The sequence below is a fragment of the Cervus elaphus genome, chromosome 9 (assembly GCF_910594005.1).
Source record: "Cervus elaphus chromosome 9, mCerEla1.1, whole genome shotgun sequence".
Taxonomy (NCBI): Eukaryota; Metazoa; Chordata; class Mammalia; order Artiodactyla; family Cervidae; genus Cervus; species Cervus elaphus.
This window is the reverse complement of record NC_057823.1, coordinates 44,050,591-44,062,120: the sequence shown is the minus strand read 5'-3', so window position 1 is coordinate 44,062,120 and position 11,530 is coordinate 44,050,591. Positions and strand designations below refer to the sequence as shown.

General features: G+C 42.4%; 1 protein-coding gene across 1 annotated transcript; it reads right to left on the bottom strand.

Annotated features, from left to right (window-relative positions):
- Positions 1-10,171: 10,171 nt before the first annotated feature.
- On the bottom strand, positions 10,172-11,101 carry LOC122699144 (olfactory receptor 2T27-like). Its single transcript, XM_043910719.1, has one exon. The coding sequence runs from the start codon at positions 11,048-11,050 to the stop codon at positions 10,172-10,174; it is 879 nt and encodes a 292-aa protein (XP_043766654.1). The 5' UTR covers positions 11,051-11,101.
- Positions 11,102-11,530: the final 429 nt, after the last annotated feature.

The window sequence follows — 11,530 nt, the reverse complement described above, 5'->3', positions numbered from 1 at the left end:
GGAAGAGGCAAGGAACAGACACTCCCCATGAGCATTTGGAGAAAGGGTGGCTCTGCCAACACCTGATTTCAGAACAATGAGAAAATACATTTCTGTTGTTTTGAGCCATTCATTTTGGTAGTTTGTTACAGCAGCCCAAGGTAACCAGTAGAAGTGGCCCCCCTCTGCTCTGGAGGTGGTTGTATGCTTAGAACGTAGCTAGCTAGGCGGTAAATTGGAATGTTAAATTACTTTAAACTCAAATAGCCTAAACCCCAGAGCTATCAGATTGCTCTCCTCTGCATTTTGCCTTCCCTGCACTCCCACACAACCACAGAATAGGCTTCCTAACTCCCAGACAGATGTCCCTGAATGGAGTCTGCCATTACTCATGCTCTAACTTCAGTTCCTTCCAACACTCTCACTTCCGCTTCCACTGCAGCTTATCCAGGCCTGTAGTTTCTCAACTTCTTTCCATTATTGCCCTTCTACAAGGGCCTGTTTAGACCCCTTTTCTTCCTATTGGCTCCTCTGTTGTGAAATTTTAATACCGCTGTTATATTGTTTATTTGTACATGTACTATGATCTTTTGGAGGGCCACACACTATTGTGATATATAAGATTTCTTCCCCCTTCCTCAAAAATACTCCAGTTACAAAACTTAAAAATTTGAAGATCTTACTGGTGATATGGTCACCATTGATAATGTATGTCCTAGCCCAGTGACTCTCAGTGGGTGGTGAATGTAATCTCCAGAGACATTTGACAGGGTACCAAGACATTTCTGGCTGTCACAACTGGGGGTGCTACTGGTGTCTAGTGACTAGAGGTCAGAGGTGCTGCTGAGCATGCTGAACAATGCACAGGTTTGTCTCCCTCACTGCTACAACAAAGAATTATCTGACCTAAAATGTTAATAGTGCTGAGGCTGAGAAACTTTGCTAGACTCAACAACTAGATAACCGAGGATAACCCTGTAGCCCCACATAGTTAAGTTTCTTGATTTGAGTAGGAACTCTGGGACATGTCACCAAACAAAGAATTATTACAGAATTTGGGAGAAGAGTGACACTTGGGAGAAATTTGTATGAAGTTCAAAGTGAAGCACCACTATATGTAGATAGATCCTTGTCAGGTTTGGACTGTGAGGTGGACCGCTGAAATGACAATGTTAAGATACAAGCACTGTTTATAATAGCCAGGACATGGAAGCAACCTAGATGCCCATCAGCAGATGAATGGATAAGGAAACTGTGGTACATATACACCATGGAATATTACTCAGCCATTAAGAAGAATTCATTTGAATCAGTTCTAATGAGGTGGATGAAACTGAAGCCCATTATACAGAGTGAAGTAAGCCAGAAAGATAAACACCAATACAGTATACTAACGCATATATATGGAATTTAGAAAGATGGTAACGATAACCCTATATGCAAAACAGAAAAAGAGACACAGATGTACAGAACAGACTTTTGGACTCTGTGGGAGAAGGGAAGGGTGGGATGTTCTGAGAGAACAGCATCGAAACATGTATATTATCAAGGGTGAAACAGATCACCAGCCCAAGTTGGATGCATGAGACAAGTGCTCGGGGCTGGTGCACTGGGAAGACCCAGAGGGATGGGGTAGGGAGGGAGGTGGGAGGGGGGATCGGGATGGGGAATACATGTAAATCCATGGCTGATTCATGTTGATGTATGGCAAAAACCACTACAATATTGTAAAGTAATTAGCCTCCAACTAATAAAAATAAATGGGAAAAAAAAAAAAAAGAAGTGAATGCCTAAAATCTCATATCTGCACCTTTTCTCCTAGGTTGGAGATTAAAGATATTTGTCTGCAAAGTGACTTAGATTTTTTTAGGCAAGTTTCTCATTAAGAAAGCAATAGTCATTCAACTTTATAACTGAAGAGATAAAAACTTTATTCCTACCCCAGGAGAAATGTTTCCTGTTAACTTTGCACCTGGTATTTATCTATGTCTTCTCTCCCAGCCTGATCAATGGTGGGAAGATTTTGAGCTGATATTTACTTTTTCAAGCTCCACTAATGCCTCAACTGCTATAAACACACCTTTATATCACCTTCCACTGGGGAGTTATCTTATCATTGCTGATCAAGTTTAGCTTCTAGTTCTTGTCTCTTTAGTGACTCATTCCTTCACTGCTTTAGTGTACTCTTTCTTGTCAGGTGACCTGCCAACATCTGATTCTGGAATCATACAGGCACTAGAACAGGGCTAGCAAACAAAACAAAAAACTCAAGCAAGCAAGCAAGCAAACAGAAGAACAAAATGAAAACCAAAAATGAACACTCATATCTGTAGCTATATGCTACAATAAACTTATGCTTATTATACTTATTTGAGCTCCAAGCTTAATTTGGCAATCTTTTTACTCCTTCTATTCTATCTTCCTCTGAGAAATCTCCCTGCCCAAAAGACTTAGCTACCTGTTATGAGACTCATCGATTAATTCATTTGTTCCATTCAGTCTTCAAATATGTGCTAACTTCTAACTATGTGTCAGATCTGATGGTGGTGTGAAGAAATTAAGTGCATACTATTTCTATCCTCAAGGAACTCAGAGTCCAGTAAGAGACTGGAGTCCAACAATTATAAGATACAGCAACACACACTGTGTATATACCTGATCAGGGTGGCTTCCTGTCTAAATTACCAGTGATAGAATATGCATCAGTCAAAATGGGTCAGGTCTTGCTGTAGTAACAATCATCACAATTTTCAGTAACTTAACACCATGAACATATAATTTTATTTCTAAATTATACTCCTTGTTGCCATGGAGTGGCAGGAAGCTCTGTCTCAAATTGAGCTTCCCCAGTCACTACAGCAGGGGAAAGATAGTGTGGCAAATCTTATACCACACAAATGCAAAGGATCATTAGAGACTACTACAAGTAACTATATGCCCATAAAATGGACAACCTGGAAGAAGTGAACACATTTTTAGAAAGGTACAATCTCCCAAGACTGAACCAGGAAGAAATAGAAAATATGTACAGACCAGTCACAAGTACTGAAATTGAAATGTGATTAAAAACACCCAACAAACAAAAGTCCAATACCAGATGGCTCCACAGGAGGGTTATATCAAACATTTAGCTAAGAGTTAATACACATCCTTCTGACACTGTTCCAAAAAATTGCAGAGGGAGGAACACTCCCAAACTCATTCTTTGAGGCCACCACACCAAGCTTGTCCTCATACCAAGCTCAGACAAAGATACCACATAAAAGAAAAGTATAGGGCAATATCACTGATGAACATAGATGCAAAAATCCTCAACAAAATAGCAGCAAACAGAATCCAACAACATATTAAAAGGATAATACACCATATTCAAGTGGGATTTATTCAAGGGATGCAAGGATATACACAAATCAATCATTGGATTGATTCTTAAATGTCCCCCCAGATCACATTCTAATGGGTATGCCTAACTTCAGGGGGCTGGGGCAGAGTAATACTACCATGTGCCTTGAAAGAGAGGAATTTCTGTGAAAAGGTTTAAGGTTTAACACAGACCAATAATTAGCAACATCAATAACTGTTTGGGCACTTGGACACTTTCTTGTTTCTTTTCTCTGGTAAGAAAAAAAGCTTTTAACTTTATTTAAAAATTTTTTTTAATAATGAGACTACATAAAGTGATAAGCAAACAGACAGAACAGCACCTTACAAAGGAGACAATACAAAATGTCTAAGGTAAATATTTCACTGGACTGTCAATAATCTAGACCAGTGCAGTCCAATAAAAATACAATGAGCTACACTTGTATTTTTAAATTTACAAAGAAAAGTAAAAATAAACAAGTGAAATTAACATTAGTAACATGTAGGCATACCTTGGAGATAGTGAGGTCTTGTTTCCAGACCAACACAATAAAGCAAGTAGCTCAATAAAAGGAGTCACATAATTTGGGGGGAGTTCTCAGTGGATTTGATAGTTATATTTACACTGTACTTTAAAAAAGTTATTGGAGTGTAGTTGCTTTGCAATGTTGTGTTAGTATGCAGAGTATCAGTTCAGTTCAGTCACTCAGTCGTGTCTGATTCTTTGAGACCCCATGAACTGCAGCACGCCAGGCCTCCCTGTCCATCACCAATTCCCGGAGTTTACCCAAAGTCATGTCCATTGAGTCGGTGATGCCATCCAACCATCTCATCTTCTGTCATCCCCTTCTTCTCCTGCCCCCAATCTTTCCCAGCATCAGGTGGTCAAATGAGTCAAATGAGTCAGCTGTTTGCATCAGGTGGCCAAAGTGTTGGAGTTTCAGCTTCAGCATCAGTCCTTCCAATGAATATTTAGGACTGATTTCCTTTAGGATGGACTGGTTGGCTCCCCTTGCTGTCTAAGGGACTCTCAAGAGTCTTCTCCAACACCACAGTTCAAAAGCCTCAATTCTTTGGCACTCAGCTTTCTTTATAGTCCAACTCTCACATCCTTACATGACTACTGGAAAAACTGTAGTTTTGACTAGACGGACCTTTGTTGGCAAAGTAATGTTTCTGCTTTTTAACATGCTGTCTAGGTTGGTCATAACTTTTCTTCCAAGGAGCAAGCATCTTTTAATTTCATGGCTGCAGTCACTATCTGCAGTGATTTTGGAGCCCCCCAAAATAAAGTCTGCCACTGTTTCCACTGTTTCCCCATCTTTTAGCCATGAAGTGGTGGGACCAGGTGCCATGATCTTTTGAATAAATAGTCCAAAATTTAAAAAATAAAATAATTGATGAGGATGTTGACTTGGAAGTGAAAAGAAGTGGTGAAGGTCACAGATGGAACAGTCAAAGATTTTCTGAGATTGCCTTGTCTATGTCCCAGCTGAGAGCAAGAAAGGGAGAGACACAGCTGGCTACATTGCTACTTCCTGTCCCAGGTGTGTGCTTTCCTGCACCCGAGGGCAAGGAGGTAGTCTGTAGGCACACTGCCAAAGTGACCAAGGGAACGAGAGTCTCTGTGAGAGACTAGCTGGAAAAGGCCCTGCAAGGAGGTGTGGGTGATGTCCTAGGCTTGGGTAGATCAGGGGTGGAGTATCCGAAAGTATGTAAACCCTGCCCCTCCATCTGCCTATTGAGTATAGTCTCCCAGGTCTCTCTCCAGATAAAGAAGGGAGAAAGAAAGGCTGGAAAGGATCCTTCAAGGAAATGCCTCAAGTGGAGTTATCAGACCTTTGATGGGATACCAGCTTTCAGTCCAAATCTCAGGGCTGCTACTATTGGGGGGAAAAAGCAGTGAGAATTACCAGTTGAGGGCAAGACCTTTACACTGGCTGCTAAGGATGAGAAAATGCCAACTGGTAGGAAACTGGAGAATCTTTATGCCTTTATGCAGTGAAGTGTGGGGACCTGCTCAGAAACTGAGTTGATATGAAGATTATTTTAAGCTGAAGATATTTGACATTAACAGATTGAAAGAAAGAAGCCTTCTCAGAGCTTCATTTATCTTACTAAAAGCAACCACTTCTGAGGAATGAGGCTGCCATCAATTCTTTCTTTGGGGGTGGGCCTACTCTCAGGAAGAAGCTGATAGTAAAAGTACTATAAATCACCTCTCCAGAGGAATATCAAGGCCATGAAGAAGATGGAAACACTACTTACACTTGCATAAACAAACATTATCCTCAAAAAACTAAAAATAGAACTACTATATGATCCAGCAATCACAATTCTGGATAATCCCAAAGGAAATGAAATTAGTGTCTTGAAGAGGTGTATGTACTCCCATGTTCATTGATGCATTATTCACTATAGCCGAGATAGAGAAACGATGTGAATGTCCATCTATGGAGGAGTGAATGAAGAAAATGTGATTATGTATCCATGTATCTATCACCTATCTAGTCAGTGATCTATTTATCATCTATCTGTTATCTATCATATGTGTATATATGACCTATCATCTATCTGAGATCTATATCTAAAAGCTTTATCTATCTAGATCTCTATCTACAGGCTTCCCAGGTGACTTAGTGGTAAAGAATCCACCTGCCAATGCAAGAGATGCAGGAGACACAGGTTTGATCCCTTGGTTGGGAAGATTCCCTGGAGAAGGAAATGGCAACTGACTCCAGTATTCTTGCCTGGGAAATCCCATGGAAAGAGGAGCCTGGTGGGCTACAGTGCATAGGGTTGCCAAGAGTTGGACATGACTGAGCACACATGCACACACATAACAGACATAACAAGATCCCTATCTAGATTATGTTTCTTATTATTTATTCTGCTTCCTAAGTATAGGACTTATGATAAAGGATGCTTGGCATCTCTCATGTCTAATAGAACCAGGCTTTCCCATGTCATTTGCCAAATATTTCCTGCTGAGTCAGTTTTAAAATCTTCCCATTTTCATGTTTTCATATTCTATTAAAAGGAAAAAGCTAGTAGCCTACATCATAAATTGGAAATTCTATGATGTGTACTTTCTTAAATGCCAGTTCTAATTGGAGTTTGCCATTTTTTTTTCATGTGGAGATCAAATTCTCAAAGCTACTTACAGTCCTCATGTTGTATTCTGGTGTGTACATTTTGGTGTGTTTAACCTGGTTTTCAGAAAGTATTTTTTTCCCTGGCATTACAGCAGTATGGGGCTATACAGCCATTCCTGCCACACCATGAAAAGGGTCAATTTTTCCTTTCACTTTTGTGGTGTGAAGTGTTGTTAATTAGAATTAGATTCACTGCAAGTGCCAGAAAACACAGTGGTTGATCAACTCCATGATTTCAGAAACTCAATTTCCTCCCTTATTGCTGTTCTGATATTCTCATTTCCTGGTTTCTGTCTCATATTCCAAGATGTCCACTGAAGCTCCATTTGTTATGACTACATGTCAGCCAGAAGGAAAGTGTGGTGGGGTGGAGAGGAATGTGACACTGCCCTGACATTTGAGGACCCTGCTGAACGGCTACATTTGTGCTTAGGGGCCACCATTCAGAGCTTAGGTACATAGCCATACCTAGCTGCATTGATAACCGGGAAACGTATTCTAGGCAGTGTCTGCTCAGTTGAAACTGGGGTATATTTACAAAGAAGAAGATCAAACTTTATATCTTAATATAGTTTGCTCTCTGTAGCAAAGGAAGGCATGAGTAGACAGGTTATCTTCCACTTGTCAGTTTTCAAAACTTGCCTACCTATTTGATGAGTGAGAGGTCAGACATATCAATAGCTGCAAATTATGGCTTTCTCCTTTGCTTGGGCAAGTGCTAAGGAGTTAAAGATCATGCTTATAATGTACAGAGTTGGGAATTGTGGTGAAGAAGGGGATCCTGTTCTGGAATTCTGTGGTGGGATGAGATTATAAGACGTTGGCCTGCACATAATCCTTTGGAATAGAACTCACTCTCCCCTTAGTTAATCTCTTCTTGAGAAGGGAAAGTGGTTAAAGTGTTTGGGTGAAAACATACTTCTCAATGATGTTCTCATCCCCCACCCCCACCGACTTTTCTAATGAGTAATTTATCATTAGTTAAGCCATGATTCAGGATCCTAGGGTGGGGGTCACCATGTACTTAGGTTCTCCTTCACCACACTGGGAGAAGGATGGAGGACAGAGGAACTGGGATGGAGCCAGATCACATCTTCCCAGGAAATACTCTTTCTGTCTGCCAGTCATTCCAGGCTGATACCCAGGATGTGGGGTAGAAGGACTTTTACACATGCAGGTACCATTAGCACATGCCCCTTCTCTCTCCCGCTTTAGCAATCATTGCCTTCTCATAGCAGTGGAAGTCAGGTAGTTCTGTCAGTAGTTCCTGGTCTGATCCTGGTGGGGGAAGCAACTGTCAAAAGGGACAGTCTGGTTGATTTTGGTCTTGATGTCTTCTGCTACACTGCTAACTCCTCCTGAAGATGCACCTGAAGCATCTGGAAGCATAATGTGATCCTCACTATATATGACCAGAAGTGGAAGAAAACGCTGGCCTGTTCTCAATTTTTATTATCCAGGTTTGGCATAAAGGATGTAGATTGGGCTTTCAGGATGGATTTCTGGCCTCTGAAGACTTTTAGAGACATCTTAAAATACATAGAGTGATTGGTGGCATCTCTTATGGCAGTTGCATTATATAAGCAAAGATTTATGGTGCAAAGTTGGTCTAATTTGGAGGTACAAGACTGCAAATCAGTCTCTATCTCTTCTTCCCTCCCTGCTTTCCTGCTGCCTTCTGCTTTCCCTCCTTTCTGCCTGTATTCTTCCTTTCTTTCTTTTTGATACTTATTGAGGCATTGTAATGTGCCAGGTGCAAAGTTAGGCACTGTGGTGAAGTCATGGAGACTCCCTGCTCTCACGCACTGTGAGGAGACAGACTTAATTGAAGAACTAAAGGATAGGAAGGATATGGGACATATCTAAAAGAACTTGACTTAGTTTTGAATTATGGAGAATTCCTTGAAGAGATGATACTTGGGCTAAGGAAGGAAGGATTTTAAGCACAGAGGAGAAAGCAGCATCCCAGGCAGAGGAACAGCTCTGGAAATGACCTGGAAGGAAGAAGGAGCAGAGGAGCAGGATTAAGAAGAAAGAAACATGAGATGAAGCCAAGAAGACCAGACTCTTCAGGGCTTTGTAAGCAATGGGAAAGACTATTTGTTTTGCCTGAGTGCATTAATTCATTCATGTAGTCATTATTCAATATTTAATAAATGCTAACTATGTGTCAAGTACAAAGACAACATTTGTCCTCATGGAGCTTACCTTAGAGTAGAAGACAGGTGGCAAACAATATATGTATGTAAAAATATATCATGTGTCAGAGGATGACAAGTGAAGGAACAATGGCAATTGCTAAAACAATTTAAGGGGAGGCTATAGGGTGAAGTCGGTGGCATGGGGTTAGATTTGTGTCCAGAAATCTCATTGGCTACATGTTGAGGAAAAAACCTGTGGTTTTGTACATGAAGTGTGGTAAGAATGGGGGCAAGGAGACCTGTTTGGACATTCGTGACTCATCCACTGTATCTTTAGAGATACGGTAGTGGTAGCTGCAGCCCTAAGGGAAAGCACCCTAAGGGAAGGTAAGCATTGACAGTCAAAGGGACGGTGTTGAGGACTTTGTGAGAGACTGAATATGAGTGGCGATGCACACCTACTGAGCTGGTGAGACATTCACTCAACCTGACATGAAAGTGAGATCATGACTTTGTGTCTTGGCGTGACGAATTTGAGGTACCTTTGAAAAATCCAGTGGTGTGTCATGTGGAGTTGGGTATTAAAGGTCTTGTAGGAGATATCTGGCTAGCTTATAAATATATGACCAAGTTTGGTGTCAGGTGGTAACTGAAGTCATAGCCATGAATTAGAGTGATAAGAGAGAGTGTGAATTGAGAAGGCATAGGCACCAGGTCCAGAGGCACTCATCACTCAATAGGAAGGGGTGGGTCAGAAGAGAGATCTTCAAGGAGGAACTAACAACAGTGCCAACATTGGATAAGGTAAGAAAATGTTCTTTAGCTTTATCTGTTGATTCAACCAGTATTTATTGATGGACCATGTGCCCGTCATTCTTCTAGGAATCAGAATTAAGAATCAAAGCCTCTGTACTCCTGTACATTTAAAGGGAAATAGAAACGTAGAATACACAAATGAAGTTAGAAAAAGATGATGGAGTGGGAATGACATTTTGGACAGGATGGCCAGTGAAGGAATCCCTAAAAGGTCACATTTGAGCAGTTCCTAAATGAAGTGAAGGCAAAAACCATGCAAACATGTAGGGGGAAGTGCCCAGGGATTGAGACCTTTGCATTGAAGGACCCCTAGGTGGGATTGTACTTAGGAATTTTGAGCAACAGCAAGAGAGTTATTGTGGCTGGAGGAGAAGAATAAAGGAGATGTTTGGGGAAATAGCCAGCAATGAAGGCCCTTTGCAGAGAAGGGAAGCCCTTGGACACTCAGTGACATGGAGATGATGAAAGACTGCTGCTTCAGACAAGGGATGGATGGAGGAGCTGGCCTGGAGTTTGTCGAGGTGGCAAGGTGAGTGGGGAGTGGACACAAATCATCTGGGCATCTCTTTGAAGTGTGGGAGCTGGAAGGGAATGAGGAGTGCCCCTTTCACTTTTCTGTATGTGGATTTGAGACTGCTCATTCTGGAAGGCAATCCTAGAATGGGCACCTGGAGCCACAGGCACATCTTAGAGGTGAGGATCCTTCTCTGCTGGGTCTTAAACAGTCCTACCTACCCCACACTTCCCTATGACCTTCTTCATTGCTCCTGTTACTTCCTTGTTCCTGAGGCTGTAGATGACAGGATTCAACATGGGTGTGAGGACGGTATAGAAGACGGATACTACATCATCCTGACCAGGAGAGTGGTAGGATGCAGGTAACATGTAAGTGTAGACAAGGGGCCCGTAGAAGAGGTTGACGACTGCCAGGTGGGAGGAGCAGGTGGCTAGGGCCTTCTTACACCCCTCCGCAGAGTGCATCCGGAGCACAGCTGCGAGGATTAAGGCATAGGAGGTGGTGATGAAGGCAATGGGCACCAGGAGGACCACCACACCCGTCACAAAGAGCACCCGCTCATAGGCGGCTGTGTCAGCACAGGCCAACCTCAACAGTGAAGGCACCTCACAGAAGAAGTGTGCAATCTTCCGTGAGCCACAGTAGGGAAACTGCAGGGTCAGTGCAGTCTGGATGGAGGCGTTGAGTGACCCTCCCAGCCAGGAGGCAGCCACCAGGAGCAGGCAGGTCTGGCGACTCATGAGCACCGGGTAGCGCAGAGGGTTACAGATGGCCACGTAGCGGTCATAGGCCATGAGGGCCAGCAGGATGCACTCTGCAGCCCCCAGGAACATGAAGAAAAACATTTGTGCTCCACAGCCTCCAAATGAGATGCTTATCCATCCAAAGAGGAAGCCTGCTATCATCTTGGGGACAGTGACTGAGGTGAAGAAGATGTCCAAGAAGGATAGCTGGCTGAGGAGGAAGTACATGGGTGTGTGGAGCCGGGCATCTGCCCAGATCAGCAGGACCATGGCAGCATTGCCGGCCATGGCAAGTGTATAGATGACCACCACCATGCTGAAGAGGAACAAGTGCATCCGGCTCTCATTAAAAAGGCTGGTGAGAACAAAGTTAGTGGAGGAGGAATGGTTCCAGGTCCCTCTGACTGCCTCCTGCTGAACTTCACTGTGGGGAGGAAAGTGAACGGCTCACCAAGAGTTCACCAAGGGCTCAGAAGCGTCCACTCTGAGTCAGAGAGAAGGTGACAGATGAACAGCAGGAAGTAACTGGCAAGGCTGACTAAGGGGCTGTGGGAGTTCTTCCTAACAGTCTTGCAAATTGCTATAGGGTCGACATTTTTTCACAAAGAAAAACTACTATAACAGACATGGTATTCAGCCAAGGCAGTGTTCAGAGGGGAACTTAAAATCAGAATACAAACGTTAGAAAAGAGGAAAGACAAATCAATCATCAAAGTTTCCATCTCAAAAAGTTAGAAAAGGAACCACAGTGCCCTAGAACACCTTATGTTTTTATAAAAATATACTTAGCATCCTTAACAATATTTCCAGTGAATA